The sequence below is a fragment of the Staurois parvus genome, unplaced genomic scaffold (genome assembly GCF_062004578.1).
Source record: "Staurois parvus isolate SC_StPar_1 unplaced genomic scaffold, SC_StPar_1.0 ptg001079l, whole genome shotgun sequence".
In the NCBI taxonomy this organism is placed as follows: domain Eukaryota; kingdom Metazoa; phylum Chordata; class Amphibia; order Anura; family Ranidae; genus Staurois; species Staurois parvus.
The window spans coordinates 644,853-666,398 of NW_028318875.1; the positions used below are offsets into that span (position 1 = coordinate 644,853).

General features: G+C 45.7%; 1 protein-coding gene across 1 annotated transcript in view; it reads right to left on the bottom strand.

The window, feature by feature from the left end:
- Window positions 1-21,546, bottom strand: part of LOC149440495 (uncharacterized) — a 36,090-nt gene that overhangs the window by 12,546 nt on the left and 1,998 nt on the right. The window contains 8 exon segments of the mRNA XM_089658586.1: window positions 1,914-2,912; window positions 12,290-12,373; window positions 12,376-13,647; window positions 14,433-14,577; window positions 14,701-14,850; window positions 14,953-15,282; window positions 15,865-15,962; window positions 16,079-16,175. Of these exon segments, the coding sequence (XP_089514712.1) occupies window positions 1,914-2,912; window positions 12,290-12,373; window positions 12,376-13,647; window positions 14,433-14,577; window positions 14,701-14,850; window positions 14,953-15,282; window positions 15,865-15,962; window positions 16,079-16,175 (3,175 nt within the window).

A 21,546-nucleotide genomic window follows, 5' to 3' on the forward strand; every position in this document is an offset into this window, starting at 1 on the left:
AGAAGTTTGCAACCCATGGCACTGTAGCTAATCTCCCTGGTCGTGGACGGATGAGGAAAATTGATGAAAGATTGCAACGCAGAATAGTCCGGATGGTGGATAAGCAGCCCCAAACATGTTCCAAAGACATTCAAGCTGTCCTGCAGGCTCAGGGAGCATCAGTGTCAGCGCGAACTATCCGTCGACATTTAAATGAAATGAAACGCTATGGCAGGAGACCCAGGAGGACCCCACTGCTGACACAGAGACATAAAAAAGCAAGACTACAGTTTGCCAAAATGTACTTGAGTAAGCCAAAAGCCTTCTGGGAAAACGTCTTGTGGACAGATGAGACCAAGATAGAGCTTTTCGGTAAAGCACATCATTCTACTGTTTACCGAAAACGGAATGAGGCCTACAAAGAACAAAACACAGTACCTACGGTAAAATATGGTGGAGGTTCAATGATGTTTTGGGGTTGTTTTGCTGCCTCTGGCACTGGGTGCCTTGACTGTGTGCAAGGCATCATGAAATCTGAGGATTACCAAAGGATTTTGGGTCGCACTGTAGGGCCCAGTGTCAGAAAGCTGGGTTTGCGTCCAAGATCCTGGGTCTTCCAGCAGGACAATGACCCCAAACATACGTCAAAAAGCACTCAGAAATGGATGGCAAAGAAGCGCTGGAGAGTTCTGAAGTGGCCAGCAATGAGCCCAGATCTAAATCCCATTGAACACCTGTGGAGAGATCTTAAAATTGCTGTTGGGAAAAGGTGTCCTTCCAATAAGAGAGACCTGGAGCTGTTTGCAAAGGAAGAGTGGTCCAAAATTCCGGGTGAGAGGTGTCAGAAGCTTATTGATGGTTATAGGAAGCGACTGATTTCAGTTATGTTTTCCAAAGGGTGTGCAACCAAATATTAAGTTAAGGGTGCCAATACTTTTGTCCAGACCATTTTTGGGGTTTTGTGTGACATTATGTCATATTTGCTTTTCTGCCTCTGTTTTATATTTGTTCCAATACATACAAAGGGAATAAACATGTGTATAGCAAAACATGTGTTAATGCAATACCTTTTTTGTGTGAAATACTTGATTTTCAGGAAAAATATCAAGGGTGCCAACAATTTCGGCCATGACTGTATCTAATCAATCACACACACATATTATTTATATATATTTATTGAAATATATTTCAAAATATATTGAATACGGCCACAATTGTAGTATTTCAAATATACGGCAAAATTTTGGGAAGAATATTTTTTAAATATATTTTTCTTCCATATGGGACCCTTTGATGGCCCTTCATGTTAACCCCTTCCGGCCCAATGTCACTAGTACAGTATCGGTGCTTTTGTCTGTATTGGTGTCACTGGGGATGTCAGTGGCATTTGGTCAGTTAGCACCCAGTGTCAGTTCGTGTCACATCGCCCGCCGCGCTATCACAGTCGTTGATTACCACCACTACTAGTATGAAAAAAAAATAAAATTCCAGTAAGTCTGTAGACTTTGGTCATTCAACATACTATATATTTTTTTTTTTTTTTTTTTTAAGTGAAATATATTGAATACGGCTAAAATTGTAGCATTTCAAATATGTCAATATATTTGGGAATATTTTTATAATATATTTCAAATATATGTTTCTTCCATATGGGAAGCCCGGCTTGTTCAGAGGACCATATTTCTTCACTTTAATTCCTCTGACCTACACCTTTCATAAGACACCCCTGAACGATCGAAGATTTTGACCGAACCCCTACTTCAATGTAGCTTGTATAGTGCACCATGTGGGTTCAATCTCCAGGTAAAGGGTGTGATCGAAGGTAGGGTGGGGGGGTATCAAAGTTTCCTGTATATATATGTATTCTATGAGAAAGGGGTCTGCCAATAGCCGGGCCTATTACAGGGGAGTCCCCCTTTTAAAGGGACGCTCACCCGTATGAATTCTCTGGTGCCTAAGAAGATTTCCTTTCTCTGTGAAACATTTCCCGCACTCTGAACACGAAAAAGGACGCTCGCCCATATGAATTCTCTGGTGCCTAAGAAGTTTTCTTCTCTGCGTGAAACATTTCCCGCACTCTGAACACAAATAGGGCCGCTCATTGGTGTGACTTTTCTGATGTATACGAAGGCCTCCTTTGTCGGTGTAACGTTTCCCACAATCTGGACATGAAAAAGGACGCTCGCCCGTGTGTAGTCTCTGGTGTATAAGAAGTCCTCTTTTCCCGGTGAAGCATTTCCCGCACTCTGAACATGAAAAAGGACGCTCACCCGTGTGCATTCTCTGGTGTGTAAGAAGGTGATCTACCCTAAGAAAGCTTTTCCCGCACTCTGGACATGAAAATGGACGCTCACCAGAGTGAGTTTTCTGGTGTTTAACAAGGCATTCTTTCTGAGTGAAACCTTTTCCGCACTCTGAACATGAATAAGGACGCTCACTGGTATGAGTTATCTGGTGTCTAAGAAGGTTCCTTTTCGTAGTGAAACATTTCCCGCACTCTGAACACGAAAAGGGCCGCTCAGGCGTGTGAGTTCTCTGGTGTCCGAGGAGTTCTCCTTTATTAATGAAACATTTCCCACACTCTGAACAGAAAAAAGGATGCTCACGCGTGTGACTTTTCTGGTGTGCAAGAAGTTTTCTTTTATCGATGAAACATTTCCCGCACTCTGAACATGAAAAAGGACGCTCTCCCGTGTGAATTCTCTGGTGTGTATGAAGTTGTCCCATCCTAATGAAACATTTCCCACACTCTGAACATGAAAATGGACGCTCTCCCGTGTGAACCCTTTGGTGTCTAACAAGCGTCCCTTTGTGGGTGAAACATTTCCCGCACTCTGAACACGAAAAAGGACGCTCACCCGTGTGAATTCTCTGGTGTGTATGAAGGTGTGCCAACCTATTGAAACATTTCCCACACTCTGAACATGAAAATGAATGCTCACCCAAGGGGTGCTCTCCCATGTCAGCACTGTCACATAAAGAAGACTCCTTGGGATTGGATGGATGTGTTGTACTCAGGTGGACATCTGAAGTCATAGTATGGGATCTATCAGAAGAGTCCTCAGGATTAGAAGGTTCCATTGATCTTAGATGTACATCTGACATCATAGTATGGAATCTATCAGAAGATCCCTCAGGATTAGAAGGATCCATTGATCCCCCCAGATGGGAAGGTCTGTGATGTGCAGGTGGAGTAATGGGATCTCCTCCTGGAGATTGTTGCTTGATGTCATCTTCTGCCTTGAAACCTGGAGGCAACATCAGATCTCCCCCCGAGGTCTTCAGAACAAAATGCCCGTCTGCAAGAAAAAAAATTAGTTATATTCTTCAAGTTTTGGACTCCAGAGTCATCTATACTATATTGCCCCAAGTACTGGCCCCGCCCTTTCCACACCCATGACCTTTAATGGCCCCCCAGTCTTAGTCCGTTGGGTTCAATACTGAGTTGGCCCCGCCCCTTCCCACGCACATGACCTTTAATGGCCCCCCAGTCTTAGTCCACTGGGATCAATACTGAGTTGGCCCCGCCCTTTCCACACACATGACCTTTAATGGCCCCCAGTCTTAGTCCGTAGGGTTCAATATTGAGTTGGCCCCGCCCTTTGCAGCTATAACAGCTTCAACTCTTCTGGGAAGGCCGTCCACAAGGTTTAGAAGGGTGTCTATGGGAAGGTTGGACCATTCTTCCAGAAGCACATTTGTCAGGTCAGGCACTGATGTCGGGGGAGGAGGCCTGGCACGGAGTCTCTGCTCTAATTCATCCCAAAGGTGGTCTATGGGGTTGAGGTCAGGACTCTGCAGGCCAGTCAGGTTCCTCCTCCCCAAACTGGCTCCTCCATGTCTTTATGGACCTTGCTTTGTGCACTGGTGCGCAGTCATGTTGGAACAGGAAGAGGCCATCCCCAAACTCTTCCCACAAAGTTGGGGGCATGAAATTGTCCAAAATGTCACCTAAGAGTTCCCTTCACTGGAACTAGGGGGCCAACCCAACCCCTGAAAAACAACCCCACACCATAATACCCCCTCCACCAAAGTTTACACTTGGCACAATGCAGTCAGGCAAGTACCGTTCTCCTGGCCACCGCCAAACCCAGACACGTCCATCGGATTGCCAGATAGAGAAACGTGATTGGTCACTCCAGAAAACACGCCTCCACTGCTCTAGAGTCCAGTGGCGGCATGCTTTACACCACGGCATCCGTTGCATTGCACTTGGTGATGGAAGGCTTGAATGCAGCTGCTCGGCCATGGAAACCCATTCCATGAAGCTCTCTACGCACTGTTGTTGGGCTCATCTGAAGGCCACACCAAGTTTGGAGATCTTTAGCTATGGACTCTGCAGACAGTTGGCGACTTCTGCGCACTGTGCGCTTCAGGATGCGCTGACCCCGCTCTGTCATGTGACGTGGCCTACCACTTGGTGGCTGAGTGGCTGTTGTTCCCAGTTACTTCCACTTTGTTATAATCCCACTAACAGTTGAGCGTGGAATATTTAGTAGCCAGGAAATGTCACGGATGGACTTATTGCACAGGTGGCCACCTATCACGGGACCACGCTTGGAGTCACTGAGCTCCTGAGAGCGACCCATTCTTTCACCAATGTTTGTAGAAGCAGTCTGCATGCCTAGGGGCTTGATTGTATACACCTGTGACCATGGAGGGGATTGGAACACCTGAATCACATGATTGGGAGGGGATTGGAACACCTGAATCACATGATATGGAGGGGATTGGAACACCTGAATCACATGATTGGGAGGGGATTGGAACACCTGAATCACATGATTGGGAGGGGATTGGAACACCTGAATCACGTGATTGGGAGGAGATTGGAACACCTGAATCACATGATTGGAACACCTGAATCACTTGATATGGAGGGGATTGGAACACCTGAATCCAAGGATTGGGAGGGGATTGGAACACCTCAATCCAAGGATTGGGAGGGGATTGGAACACCTGAATCACATGATTTGGAGGCGGACCCAATACTTTTGGCAATATAGTGTTTGTTGGTCAACATGAGACGGAGCACGGTGGGATGCCGGCTTTACAACACAGTTGGCTGGCTTTGCTCAACAGCAAAGTGGTAGAGTTCCCAGTGGAGAAGGGCCACTAGTAGAGTTCCCAATGGAGGAGGACCACTAGTAGAGTTCCCAATGGAGGAGGACCACTAGTAGAGTTCCCAATGGAGGAGGACCACTAGTAGAGTTCCCAATGGAGGAGGACCACTAGTAGAGTTCCCAATGGAGGAGGACCACTAGTAGAGTTCCCAATGGAGGAGGACCACTAGTAGAGTTCCAAATGGAGGAGGACCACTAGTAGAGTTCCCAATGGAGGATGACCACTAGTAGAGTTCCCAATGGAGGAGGACCACTAGTAGAGTTCCCAATAAAGGAGGACCACTAGTAGAGGAGCTCTCATTTAAATATTATGACTATTATTATTATATGATTTATTGATACCATGATCAGGAGGGCATCACTGAGGAACCTCAAGGTATATATCTGCCCCAGAGCATTCAACCTTTAGGCATGAGGTTCACCTGAAGATGGATCTTAAAGCTGGAGATGAAGAAGTTGGGAAATCTGTCTCAACCAAACAATGGAAATACATATTTTTGACTCGTATATATTATATAAAAATGTGAAATGTTTCTGCATTTAATGTTTATTACTTACTTGTGTCCATATAGAGAGAAGTTTCCTCCTGTTTTCCTTTCATTATCTCCTCCTCCTCCATAGACTGCTGATCTCCACTCACCAACCTCTCTTCTTCTTCCTCCTTAATCTCTACTTTGACATATTTCAGTTCTTCGACCTAAACCCCAAAACATGAGAGAACATATTTACAAAGAGGATCAAGAGATTATATAGAAGATCATCTTCTAGCTTAGGATATGTTTTTAGGTCTACACACACAGTTCCTCAACTACCTGATGATGGTGAAGGATGATGCGACCTTCCTGTGTGGAATCCCGGGAATACAGAGGACGGGAACATCTCTCTGGTGGGTTCCCATGACTGGATCCACCTACCTGATGATGGTGAGGGATGGTGTGACCTTCCTGTGTGGAATCCCGGGAATACAGAGGACGGGGACATCTCTCTGGTGGGTTCCTGGTATTAGGTGGCTCCATCATATCCTTGTGTCCTTCTGAAAACTCCTCCATCACTCCATACTCCTCATCCTCCTCTTTATACTCTTCTTTAACAACAATATTATAATCCCCGAGGATTCCACTCTGAATATATAATAAAACATTCATTGTAGCAAACAGGTTTGTGTATAAATCAGAACTACCAGACATTGTCAATCACCTACCTGATGGAGAGGGATGATGTGACCTTCCTGTGTGGAATCCCGGGCATACAGAGGACGGGGACAGCTTTCTGGTGGGTTCCCATTACTGGATCCATCTACCTGATGATGGTGAGGGATGGTGTGACCTTCCTGTGTAGAATCCCGGGGAGGATGGGGACATCTCTCTGGTGGGTTCCTGTAGCTGGATGACTCCACCATGGTGTGCTGGTACAGATCTTTGTATTCCTTTGGAATCTCTGACTCCTCCATCACCCCATCCTCATCCTCTTCCTCTTTTATCTCTTCTTTAACCTCAACTTTACAATCTCTCAGGTTTCCACTCTGAATATATAATAAAAATGACATCAATGGTAACAATGCAGATAATGTACAGATCCTAATGATACTATCAGACATTGTTCCTCATCTACCTGATGATGGTGAGGGATGGTGTGACCTTCCTGTGTGGAATCCCGGGAATACAAAGGACGGGGACATCTCTCTGGTGGGTTCCCATGACTGGATCCATCTGTAGGAAACACACACACTGACTGAATCCATTGTTTCTATGTGTTTATCAGATGATGGGGGATCTAGGTGGACCCTCCGTACTGCTCTCTCCTTTCCAATAAAGTCTCCTCTTACCCGGTGATGTGAGGGGCGGCTGATTGTCCATCATGACGTCCTTGTAGAGGTCCTTGTGTCCTTCTAAATACTCCCACTCCTCAGGTTGGATAAATGACTTGGTGGGAAAAAAAGACAAAAAAGGCTGACAAGACATAAAACTATTTTGTTCGACCAGTAGAAAAATAAATGAATAGAAAATCTCCAAAACAGAATTCTATAGCCACAGTTGATTTAGTGGAAAGCAGAAACCCGCCCCCTATCTCCTCCAATGACTGCTCATCTCAAAGCAGCAGGGAGCCAGGGAATGAAAATGGTTCTATATTTAGGATGTATCCGGTCTATAAACCAGAGGCTCTGGATGGACGGTTGGATAAATGGTTCTATATTTAGGATGTATCCGGTCTATAAACCAGAGGCTCCGGATGGACGGTTGGATAAATGGCTCTATATTTAGGACGTATCCGGTCTATAAACCAGAGGCTCTGGATGGACGGTTGGATAAATGGTTCTATATTTAGGACGTATCCGGTCTATAAACCAGAGGCTCCGGATGGACGGTTGAATAAATGGCTCTATATTTAGGACGTATCCGGTCTATAAACCAGAGGCTCCGGATGGACGGTTGGATAAATGGTTCTATATTTAGGACGTATCCGGTCTATAAACCAGAGGCTCCGGATGGACGGTTGAATAAATGGTTCTATATTTAGGACGTATCCGGTCTATAAACCAGAGGCTCCGGATGGACGGTTGGATAAATGGTTCTATATTTAGGACGTATCCGGTCTATAAACCAGAGGCTCCGGATGGACGGTTGGATAAATGGTTCTATATTTAGGACGTATCCGGTCTATAAACCAGAGGCTCCGGATGGACGGTTGGATAAATGGTTCTATATTTAGGATGTATCCGGTCTATAAACCAGAGGCTCTGGATGGACGGTTGGATAAATGGTTCTATATTTAGGACGTATCCGGTCTATAAACCAGAGGCTCTGGATGGACGGTTGGATAAATGGTTCTATATTTAGGACGTATCCGGTCTATAAACCAGAGGCTCCGGATGGACGGTTGGATAAATGGTTCTATATTTAGGACGTATCCGGTCTATAAACCAGAGGCTCCGGATGGACGGTTGGATAAATGGTTCTATATTTAGGACGTATCCGGTCTATAAACCAGAGGCTCTGGATGGACGGTTGGATAAATGGTTCTATATTTAGGACGTATCCGGTCTATAAACCAGAGGCTCTGGATGGACGGTTGGATAAATGGTTCTATATTTAGGACGTATCCCGTCTATAAACCATAACAAACATCACAATGAAGATGGAGGAAGAGGACAGACATGACGGTGGGGTTATTGGACGTAAATAAAAAATCAGATCTTATTACCTCCTCTGCTGCCACTTCCAGCAATGTCTCCTCTCTACTTCCTCTCAACTGATATCTGGACAAAGCTTCCTACTTATACCCGACATCACTTCCTGTCTTTGGGTCCATTGACAACTTGTGAGATCACCACCTTGTGTTGAATATAAATACTGCACTTATGTTCGCATTATGCTCCCTCGTGGTCCGTCCATCTATTAGGTTACATCGATGATTGTGCAGATTATACATGAAAATAATTTTATAAATATTGGATTTTTTTTTTTATAATTTTATTACCAATATACAGAGGGCTTGTTTATTTCATATACATGATGCCCTTTCCTAGTAAATGTACCCGTGTGACATCGGGGTAAATGATCCTTGTACGGTTCTTCTATTTCATAGATGATCCATCTTCCTATTATTATTGTAGCACTACCCCCTTAGGAGTCGCTGAGTTTTGGGTCCACCTAAAAGCTCTGCACAGCCAGGCAACACGTATTTTCATCCACACTTTGCACATAGGAGTCATTTAATAGTCCTCGAGCTTGGTTTTGTGATTTTATTAAGAGGTTTAGAGCTTGGGAGGGGTCTAGGGGTATATGGGATGCTTGAGGAGCAGAAGAACTTTGAGGACCAACCAGGGGCGGACTGACCATTTGGAAACTCGGGCACTGCCCGAGGTCCCGGGGTCAGTAGGGGGCCCCATGAGATGCCCCTGGTGCGTTTTTTTATATGCTTTTTTTAGTTTGGGCAAGGACACAGGGGCCCCATGATCCCTTATTGCCCGGGGGCCCCATGGTTGTCAGTCCGCCCCTGGGACCAACTCTATGACAACTACGTACAAAAAAATGTGGATTTCGCAAAAGTCTCTCCTTTGAGAGCAGAAAAGGCCCTCTAGTGTACCTCCTCAGACTCCAGAGGAATCCTCCTCTTCACCCAGCTGCTTGAAGGTATCCCTGGGCAAGGGGGCCCAGGAGCTGTAGATCAGTCCCGGATGAAGACTGGTTTGGTATTGCACTTGACCGCCCTCTCCCGTTATCTTGCCCAGGGGGTGTAGGACTACTCACTCTGTCTTTTCCTGTTTGCTCGGTGGGTTGGTGGCTGCCTTCTGCTGGGCCAGTTCCTTCCCTGCTTCACAGGCCATTCTCCCAAGCAGATGATGGACAAGAGGAGCTCTTCCCTTCCAGAAGCTGGCCTCCAGGTGAGCTCCCCACTCCAGCTCCTCACTCTTTCTTCCACCCGCACTCACTGAATCTTTCCTCAGGCTTTGTCTCATTTGAGGGTTGCCCTGGTCACCATGCTCATGGGAGTTGCTAATGTCCCTCAAACCCATAGATCTGGGCCTCTTCCAGAAAGTTCTGGTGTGAGGGCTCCAGAAGCCCTGACCTGTCAGAGCCTCCCAGTCTCTCCTGAGGTGACCTCACTACTTCACTCCTTACTTCACCTAACTAACCTGGAGGGCGTTACATTATGAAAAGAGATTCCTCCTCTTCCAGATGAAATAGCTCTTCCATTGCCCACACTACATTCTTTGGAGCCTGTATTCCATCCATCCAGAGTATAAACCTTTCCACGATATCTGCAGAAAGACTCTTTCTAGGCCATTATGTTGTCTCTGAACTGCTCCCTGCCATGCTTCAGACAATTTCCCAACTAGATTAGATGCCGTGTATGGCTGGGACTCTTGAACCCTTACAGCTGCCTGTAAGCTAGATAGCCACTTGCCGACCAGTCACCTACCTGGTACATCATTGGACTTCAAATGGTTGTACCAGCATGATGCCTGCATCTGCTGCAACTAGCCGCTCAACTGCCCTCCCCCTTCCCCCCAACACCTTCCACGGCTTTAACAGAATCTCCCGTTCCAACAGGAGTCCCGATCCCCCAGCCAGCGCCGGCTTCCACCAGCTGATCATAGAGCCCAACAAAGACCGGATCAGCTTTGTTTAGCTTGAGAAAGAAAGAGAATCAGAATCTTGGGGTCACTCTGAAACCCTCAGAAAGCTGGGGACACTAGGAAAATCGGAATCTTGGGGTTACTCTGAAACCCTCAGAAAGTAGGGGACACTAGGAAAATCGGAATCTTGGGGTTACTCTGAAACCCTCAGGAAGTCGACACCAGGAAAATTGGAATCTTGGTGTCACTCTGAAACCCTCATAAAGTCAGGGACACTAGGAAAATCGGAATCTTGGGGTTACTCTGAAACCCTCAGAAAGTAGGGGACACTAGGAAAATCGGAATCTTGGGGTTACTCTGAAACCCTCAGGAAGTCAACACCAGGAAAATCGGAATCTTGGGGTCACTCTGAAACCCTCATAAAGTCAGGGACACTAGGAAAATCAGAATCTTGGTGTCACTCTGAAACCCTCAGAAAGTCGGGGACACTTGAAAAATCAGAACCTTGGGGTCACTCTGAAACCCTCAGAAAGTCGGGGACACTAGAAAAATCAGAACCTTGGGGTCACTCTGAAACCCTCAGAAAGTCGGGGACACTAGGAAAATCGGAATCTTGGGGTCACTCTGAAACCCTCAGAAAGTCGGGGACACTAGGAAAATCTGCATCTTGTGGTCACTTTGAAACCCTCAGAAAGTCGGGGACACTAGGAAAATCTGCATCTTGGCTTCACTCTGAAGCTCTCAGAAAGTCGGGGACACTAGGAAAATCAGAATCTTGGGGTCACTCTGAAACCCTCAGGAAGTCGACACCAGGCAAATCGGAATCTTGGGGTCACTCTGAAACCCTCAGGAAGTCGACACCAGGCAAATCGGAATCTTAGGGTCACTCTTAAACCCTCACCAGAAAACTCTATAAAATAGAATTTATAAAAAAAAAACCCACCACAACAGAAGGCAACTTCCTGGTCTTGAATACACGTCTTGTGAGACAGCAGGTAACATTGAGGAGAACATGGCATGTTAGAGTTGCAGGACTACATGTACCTTCTTGTCTGTGGGAATACAGGTGACAGATCAGTGGCAGAGAAACTGCTGATCTGTGACATTAAACACCTCGTGGCAATGTGGAATCTGTGGTGGCTCCATGTCGCCTTAGACCAGGGGTCTCCAAACTGGGGTCTCCAAACTGTGGCCCTCCAGGTGTTGAGGAACTACAAGTCCCATGAGGCTGATGATGGGACTTGTAGTACTTCAAAAAGCTGGAGCCCATAGTTTGGAGACCCCTGCCTTAGACTACTACTTAGACTTTCTAAACTCGATGACTCACTAAGACCAAGGGATGACTCTCTATGAGTCCACCGCATTCCAATCACCGATCGTTCTGGTCATTAGTAAGACGAGACTCAGGACAGAACATGGCAATGTGTGGAGCTTTCTTGTTTATTTTACAAATCAGAATATAAGATTTAAATACAATGAAACAAATCTTGAAGCCAGTCTCTTCAGTGATGAAGTGCAACAGCCAAAAAGGTTCCTTGGTGAAGGGCAAATCCCAACTGCATACTGTAGGTTGTTCGAGTTCAGGGGGAGGACTGGAGGTTGTGTGGGAGGAACATACACTATATTGACCCCAGTATTGGGCCCCCTTCCCACACACATGACCTTTAATGGCCTCCCAGTCTTAGTCCGTAGGGTTCAATATTGAGTTGGCCCCGCCCTTTGCAGCTATAACAGCTTCAACTCTTCTGGGAAGGCCATCCACAAGGTTTAGGAGGGTGTCTATGGGAAGGTTGGACCATTCTTCCAGAAGCACGTTTGTCAGGTCAGGCACTGATGTCGGGGGAGGAGGCCTGGCTCGCAGTCTCCGCTCCAATTCATCCCAAAGGTGTTCTATGGGGTGGAGGTCAGGCCAGTCAAGTTCCTCCACCCCAAACTGGCTCCTCTATGTCTTTATGGACCTTGCTTTGTGCACTGTTGGGCAGTCATGTTGGAACAGGAAGGGGCCATCCCCAAACTCCTCCCACAAAGTTGTCCAAAATGTCACCTTAAGAGTTCCCTTCACTGGAACTAGGGGGCCAAGACCAACCCCATTCTGTGTACAAGAAAGGACATTCACCTAGGTGAGTTCTCTGGTGTGTAACAAGTGCATTTTTCTGAATGAAACTTTTCCCACACTGCGAACGAGTCACACACCTGTGTGATTTCTCTGATGTCTAATTAGACTTGATTTCTCCAGGAAACATTTCCCGCACTCTGTGCACGAATAGGGACACTCACCCGTGTGGATTCTTTGGTGTTTAACAAAGCTTGCTTTCTGAGTGAAACACTTCCCACACTCTGAACATGGATAAGAACACTCACCCATGTGAATTCTCTGGTGTTTAAGAAGGCTTTGTTTTGTAGCAAAACATTTCCCGCACTCTGAACATGAAAAAGGACGCTCACCGGAGTGACTTCTCTGGTGTTTAACAAGATCGCCTTTCTGAGCGAAACATTTTGTGCACTCTGAACATGAATAAGGACGCTCGCCCGTGTGAATTCTCTGGTGGGTAAGAAGGTTATTTTTCGTAGTGAAACATTTCCCACACTCTGAACATGAAAATGGACGCTCACCAGTGTGACTTCTCTGGTGTACAAGAAGTTCTCCTTTATCAATGAAACCTTTCCCGCACTCTGAACATGAAAAGCGGTAATCACCCGTGTGACTTCTCTGGTGTCCAAGAAGTTTTCTTTTATCAATGAAGCATTTCCCGCACTCTGGACATGAAAAAGGACGCTCTCCTGTGTGAATTCTCTGGTGTGCATGAAGGCGTCCCATCCTATTGAAACATTTCCCACACTCTGAACATGAAAAAGGACGCTCTCCCGTGTGAACCCTTTGGTGTCTAACAAGTGTTCCTTTGTGGGGGAAACATTTCCCGCACTCTGAACACGGAAAAGGACGCTCACCCGTGTGAATTCTCTGGTGAGTATGAAGGTGTTCCATCCTATTAAAACATTTCCCACACTCTGAACATGAAAATGTACGCTTGCCCAAGGGACACTCTCCCATGTGAGTCCTGTCACTTACAGAAGACTCCTTTGGATTGGATGGATGTGTTGATCTCAGGTGGATAGCTGAAGTCATAGTATGGGATTGATCAGAAGGTTCCTCAAGATTAGAAGGATCCATTGATCTTAGATAGACATCTGAAGTCATAGTATGGGATTGATCAGAAGGTTCCTCAGGATTAGAAGGGTCCATTGATCTTAGATGGACATCTGAAGTCATAGTATGGGATCTATCAGAAGATTCCTCAAGTTTAGAAGGATCCATTGATCCCCCCAGATGGGATGGTCTGTAATGTGTAAGCGGAGGAATGGTATCTTCTCCTGGAGAACGTTTTGTGATGTCATTATCTTCTGCCTTGAAACCTGGAGATAAAATCGAATCTGACATCGAGGTCCTCAGAACAAAGGGTCCATCTGCAAGAAAACAATTTTTAGATAAAAAAAATTAAGTAATGTTTTGTAGTCCGGAGTCATATATGTTAGTCTACATGATACGGAGCACGGTGGGATGCCGTCTTTACAAACACAAATGGCTGGCTTTGCTCAACAGCAAAGTGGTAGACTTCCCAATGGAGGAGGGCCACTAGTAGAGTTCCCAGTGGAGGAGGGCCACTAGTAGAGTTCCCAGTGGAGGAGGGCCACTAGTAGAGTTCCCAGTGGAGGAGGGCCACTAGTAGAGTTCCCAGTGGAGGAGGGCCACTAGCAGAGTTCCCAGTGGAGGAGGGCCACTAGCAGAGTTCCCAGTGGAGGAGGGCCACTAGCAGAGTTCCCAGTGGAGGAGGGCCACTAGCAGAGTTCCCAGTGGAGGAGGGCAACTAGCAGAGTTCCCAACGGAGGAGGGCCACTAGCAGAGTTCCCAGTGGAGGAGGGCCACTAGCAGAGTTCCCAGTGGAGGAGGGCCATTAGTAGAGTTCCCAATGGAAGAGGGCCACTAGTAGAGGAGCCCTCATTTAAATATTATTGATTATTATTATTATTATATGATTTATTGATACCATGATCAGGAGGACACCACTGAGGTACCTCAAGGTATATATCTGTCCCAGAGCATTCAATTTTTGGGCATGAGGTTCACCTGAAAATGGATCATAAAGCTGGAGATGAAGAAGATGGAAGGTTTGTCTCAACCCAACAATGGAAATACATATTTTATACTCGTATAATTAAATAAATATGTAAATGTATTATTTATGACTTACTTGTGTCCGTATGTAGAGAAGATTCCTCCTGTTTACATTCCATAATCATCTCCTCCTCCTCCTCCATAGACTGCTGATCTCCACCCACCATCCTCTCTTCTTCTTCCTCTTTAACCTCAACTTTGATGTCTTTCTGTTTTTCATTCTACAATTCCAGAGATGATAGAATATGACATCAGTAAGCACTGCTGCCAATAATAAGAGATTACATAGAAGAATGTCCTCTCATAGAATTTTTTTTAGGAATTGTTTGCCCAGTCCCATCTACCTGATCATCCTCTGTATGGGCGTGATCTTCATGGGTGGTATCCCGGGAATACAGAGGACAACCTTCCTCCATAGACTGCTGATCTCCACTTACCAAAGTCTCTTCTTCTTCCTCTTTAACCTCAACTTTGACGTCTTTCAGTTCTTCAACCTGAACCCCAAAGATGACAGAATACATTTATAAAAAGGATCAAGAGATTACATAGAAGAATGTCCTCTAGTAGCTTAGAATATATTTTTAAGTCTCACCTACCTGATGATGGTGAGGGATGGTGCGACCTTCCTGTGTGGAATCCCGAGAATACAGAGGACGGGGACATCTCTCTGGTGGGTTCCCATGACTGGATCCATCTACCTGATGAAGGTGAGGGATGGTGTGACCTTCCTGTGTGGAATCCCGGGAATACAGAGGATGGGGAGATCTGTCTGGTGGGTTCCTGTAGCTGGATGACTCCACCATGCTGTCCTGGTACAGATCTTTGTGTACTTTTGCAAACTCTGACTCCTCCATCACCCCATCCTCATCCTCCTCCTTTTTAATCTCTTCTTTAACCTCAACTTTACCATCAGTTGGGTTTCCACTCTGAATATATAATAAAAATGACAGAAATAACAAAATAGATAAATGTACAGATCCTTATGATGCTATCCTTCATTGTTCCTCATCTACCTGATGATGGTGGTGGATGGTGTGACCTTCCTGTGTGGAATCCCAGGAATACAGAGGATGGGGACATCTCTCTGGTGGGTTCCCATGACTGGATCCATCTACCTGATGATGGTGAGGGACAGTGTGTCCTACCTGTGTGGAAACCCGGGAATACAGAGGACGGGGACATCTCTCTGGTGGGTTCCCATGACTGGATCCATCTACCTGATGATGGTGAGGGATGGTGTGACCTTTCTGTGTGGAATCCCGGGAATACAGAGGACAGGGACAGGTCTCTGGTGGGTTCCCATGACTGGATACATTTACCCGATGATGGGGAGGGATGGTGTGATCCTGGGAATACAGAGGATGGGGACATCTCTCTGGTGGGTTCCCATGACTGGATCCACCTACCTGATGATAGTGAGGGATGGTGTGATCTTCCTGTGAGGAATCCCGGGAATACAGAGGATGGGGACATCTCTCTGGTGGGTTCCCATTACTGGATCAACCTACCTGATGATGGTGAGGGATGGTGTGACCTTCCTGTGTGGAATCCCGGGAATACAGAGGACGAAGACATCTCTCTGGTGGGTTCCCATGACTTGATCCATCTGTAGGAAACACACACACTGACTGAATCCATTGTTTCTATGTGTTTATCAGATGATGGGGGATCTAGGTGGAGCCATTGTACTGCTCTCTCCTTTCCAATAAAGTCTCCTCTTACCCGATGATGTGAGGGGCGGCTGATTGTCCATCATGACGTCCTTGTAGAGGTCCTTGTGTCCTTCTAAATACTCCCACTCCTCAGGCTGGGTAAATAACTTGAAATAAAAAAAGATTGAAAAGATATAAAACCATCTTGTTCGAACCAGTAGAGAAATAAGTGAATAGAAATCCTCCGTATAATGAATTCTACAGCCACAGTTGATTAAGAGCAACACAGAAACCCCTATAAATCATGGTCCAAATTGATCCAACTGGGGAAAAAAATTACATATTATATTTCCTGGATCAACAATCTCTGGTTATATTACCTATAAATGTTAATATCCACTTTTTTCTACATCTAGGAAAGCATCTGACTCTTTTTTAAAACAAGCTACTGAGCTGGCCAGAACTGGTTCTTGAGGGACTCCTTTCCGTATTTCAACATCTCTTATTGTGAAGAAACCTTTCTGTATTAGGTTAGATCTCTTTTCCTCCAGATGTATAGCATGACTCTTGTCATTTTACTGGGGTTACTGGGTGTAAATGTAAAATCGGATCTTATTACCTCCTCTGCTGCCACTTCCAGCAATGTCTCCTCTCTACTTCCTCCTGACTCACCTCTCACTCACAACTTCCTACTTATACTTGACATCACTTCCTGTCTGAATGGCCAGTTGGATAAATGGCTCTATATTTAGAATGTATCTGGTCTATAAACCAGAGGAGCCATCACAGTGACTATGGAGGAAAAGGACGGGCGTGATGGTGGAGGAAGAGGACAGGGAGGTTACTGGGTATACATATAAAATATCTTCTTACCTCCTCTGCTACCACTTCCAGCAATATCTCCTCTCTACTTCCTCCCGACTCACCTCTCACCCACAACTTCCTACTTATACCTGACATCACGTCCTGTCTGTACCTGACATCACTTCCTGTCTACCTGACATCACTTCCTGCCTGGATGGTCAGTTGGATAAATGGCTCTATATTTAGGATGTGTCCAGTCTATAAACCATAGGAGGCATCACAGTGAAGGTGGAGGAAGAGGACGGACGTGACAGTGGAGAAAGAGGACGGACGTGACAGTGGAGAAAGAGAACGGACGTGACGATGGAGAAAGAGGACGGACGTGATGATGGAGAAAGAGAATGGACGTGATGATGGAGAAAGAGGACGGACGTGACGATGGAGAAAGAGGACGGACGTGACGATGGAGAAAGAGGACGGACGTGACGATGGAGAAAGAGGACGGACGTGACGATGGAGGAAGAGGATGGACGGATGTGACGATGGAGGAAGAGGACGGACGTGACAGTGGAGGAAGAGGACGGACGTGACGGTGGAGGAAGAGGACGGCGCGACGGTGGAGGAAGAAGATGGACATGACGGGGGTTACTGGGTGTAAATATAAAATCAGATCTTCTTACCTCCTCTGCTGCCACTTCCAGCAATGTCTCCTCTCTACTTCCTCCCGACTCACCTCTCACCCAGAATTTCCTACTTATTCCTGTCTTTGTTGTCCACTGACAATACATGAGATCCCCACCTTGTGTTGAATATAAATACTACAGTCTACATTATGTTCCATCATCCTCGTCCATTCTTCTATTAGGGTACATCGATGATTACACACAAAGATCGTACATGAAAATGTTTATAAAAATATATGATTTTTGTTTTTACAGTCTTTTAATTTGATTTTATGATATACAGAGGACTTGTTTCTTTCATATGCATGATGCCCTTTCCTAGTAAATGTACCCGTGTGACATTGGTGGAAATGATCCTTGTACCGTTCTTCTATTTCATGGACGTTCCATCTTCCTATTACTATGAAAAAAGATGAAATAGCTCCTCCTCCAATGCCCACGCTACATTCTTTTGGAGCCTGTATTCCGCTCGTCCAGGGTATAATTCTTTCCACAATGCCATCTGCAGAAAGACTCTTTCTAGTGAATTGCACTTCTCGGAGCCCTTTTGTTGCTGCCTTGTTACCGATTTAGTCTTCCAGTGTCCATAGCATGCTGGGCTCCCCATTCTGAATGTGTTATATTGTCTCTGAACTGCCCCCTGGCTGCCATGGTTCAATTTCCCAACTAGATTACATGCCGTGTATGGCTGGGACTGGTGGATCCTCAGAGTAGCCTGTAAGCTAGATAGCCACTTGCCAACCAGTCACGTGCAGTATATGGTACATCATTGGACTTCAAGTGGTTGTACCTGGATGATGCCTGCAGCTGGATGGATGGTTGGATAGATGGCTCTATATTTAGGATGTATCCGGTCTATAAACCAGAGGCTCTGGATGGACGGTTGGATAAATGGTTCTATATTTAGGATGTATCCGGTCTATAAACCAGAGGCTTCGGATGGACGGTTGGATAAATGGTTCTATATTTAGGACAGACGTGACAAGAGGATTACTGGGTGTAAATATAAAATCAGACCTTATTACCTCCTCTGCTGCCACTTCCAGCAATGTCTCCTCTCTACTTCCTCCTGACTCACCTCTCACCCACAACTTCCTACTTGTACTTGACATCACTTCCTGTCTGAATGGCCAGTTGGATAAATGGCTCTATATTTAGAATGTATCTGGTCTATAAACCAGAGGAGCCATCACAGTGACTATGGAGGAAAAGGACGGGCGTGATGGTGGAGGAAGAGGACAGGGAGGTTACTGGGTATACATATAAAATATCTTCTTACCTCCTCTGCTACCACTTCCAGCAATATCTCCTCTCTACTTCCTCCCGACTCACCTCTCACCCACAACTTCCTACTTATACCTGACATCACGTCCTGTCTGTACCTGACATCACTTCCTGTCTACCTGACATCACTTCCTGCCTGGATGGTCAGTTGGATAAATGGCTCTATATTTAGGATGTGTCCAGTCTATAAACCATAGGAGGCATCACAGTGAAGGTGGAGGAAGAGGACGGACGTGACGATGGAGAAAGAGGACGGACGTGACGATGGAGAAAGAGAATGGACGTGATGATGGAGAAAGAGGACGGACGTGACGATGGAGAAAGAGGACGGACGTGACGATGGAGAAAGAGGACGGACGTGACGATGGAGAAAGAGGACGGACGTGACGATGGAGGAAGAGGATGGACGGATGTGACGATGGAGGAAGAGGACGGACGTGACAGTGGAGGAAGAGGACGGACGTGACGGTGGAGGAAGAGGACGGCGCGACGGTGGAGGAAGAAGATGGACATGACGGGGGTTACTGGGTGTAAATATAAAATCAGATCTTCTTACCTCCTCTGCTGCCACTTCCAGCAATGTCTCCTCTCTACTTCCTCCCGACTCACCTCTCACCCAGAATTTCCTACTTATTCCTGTCTTTGTTGTCCACTGACAATACATGAGATCCCCACCTTGTGTTGAATATAAATACTACAGTCTACATTATGTTCCATCATCCTCGTCCATTCTTCTATTAGGGTACATCGATGATTACACACAAAGATCGTACATGAAAATGTTTATAAAAATATATGATTTTTGTTTTTACAGTCTTTTAATTTGATTTTATGATATACAGAGGACTTGTTTCTTTCATATGCATGATGCCCTTTCCTAGTAAATGTACCCGTGTGACATTGGTGGAAATGATCCTTGTACCGTTCTTCTATTTCATGGACGTTCCATCTTCCTATTACTATGAAAAAAGATGAAATAGCTCCTCCTCCAATGCCCACGCTACATTCTTTTGGAGCCTGTATTCCGCTCGTCCAGGGTATAATTCTTTCCACAATGCCATCTGCAGAAAGACTCTTTCTAGTGAATTGCACTTCTCGGAGCCCTTTTGTTGCTGCCTTGTTACCGATTTAGTCTTCCAGTGTCCATAGCATGCTGGGCTCCCCATTCTGAATGTGTTATATTGTCTCTGAACTGCCCCCTGGCTGCCATGGTTCAATTTCCCAACTAGATTACATGCCGTGTATGGCTGGGACTGGTGGATCCTCAGAGTAGCCTGTAAGCTAGATAGCCACTTGCCAACCAGTCACGTGCAGTATATGGTACATCATTGGACTTCAAGTGGTTGTACCTGGATGATGCCTGCAGCTGGATGGATGGTTGGATAGATGGCTCTATATTTAGGATGTATCCGGTCTATAAACCAGAGGCTCTGGATGGACGGTTGGATAAATGGTTCTATATTTAGGATGTATCCGGTCTATAAACCAGAGGCTCTGGATGGACGGTTGGATAAATGGCTCTGTATTTAGGACGTATCCGGTCTATAAACCAGAGGCTCTGGATGGACGGTTGGATAAATGGCTCTGTATTTAGGACGTATCCGGTCTATAAACCAGAGGCTTCGGATGGACGGTTGGATAAATGGTTCTATATTTAGGATGTATCCGGTCTATAAACCAGAGGCTCCGGATGGACGGTTGGATAAATGGTTCTATATTTAGGACGTATACGGTCTATAAACCAGAGGCTCCGGATGGACGGTTGGATAAATGGTTCTATATTTAGGATGTATCCAGTCTATAAACCATATGAAGCATCACAGTGACTATGGAGGAAGAGGACAGACATGACGGAGGGTTGCTGGGTGTAAATAGCACTTCTTCCAGTTGATCATAGAGCCGAACAGTGACTGGATCGGCTTTGTTTGACTCTATGGTATACGGAAGCGATGACCTTCCATCACTTGTAGTTTACAAATGGCGCCATTACAAAAAAAAGAAACATTTAATTACAGCGATCTTGGTGCGATTAAATGCTTTTAAGGGCAGAGGAGGGATTTGGGGGTCTTAATAATGAAATGAACAGCTGGTGTCTAGAGGCACATACAGCATCAGAGGATGTCCTTCCATATTTGATAAAGTGTGGTCTCCAAACTATGGCCCTCCAGGTGTTGAGGAACTGCAAGTCCCAAGAGGCTTTGAAAGACTCTCACAGCCATAGGCAAGACTCTGTGGTGGCTCCATGTATCCTTAGACCAGGGGTCTCCAAACTATGGCCCTCCAGGTGTTGAGGAACTCCAAGACCTTGCGAGGCAAGACTCCCAGAGGCAGAAGAATGATGGGACTTGTAGTACTTCAACAGCTGGAGGGCTGTAGTTTGGAGAACCCTGCCTCAGACTACCGATTGACACGCGTGTGGAAATGGACTTTCTAAACTCGATGACTCACTAAGACCAAGGGATGACTCTCTATGAGTCCACCGCATTCCAATCACCGATCTTTCTGGTCATTACTAAGACGAGACTTGGGACAGAACATGGCAATGTGTGGAGCTTTCTTGTTTATTTTACAAATCAGAATATAAGATTTAAATACAATGAAACAAATCTTGAAGGTATTAAGGGTCAAAATAAATTTATTGATAAATGGGCATTTGCTGGACCAGTCTCTTCAGTGATGAAGTGCAACAGCCAAAAAGGTTCCTTGGTGAAGAACAAATCCCAACTGCATACTGTAGGTTGTTCTCCGAGTTCAGGGGGAGGACCGG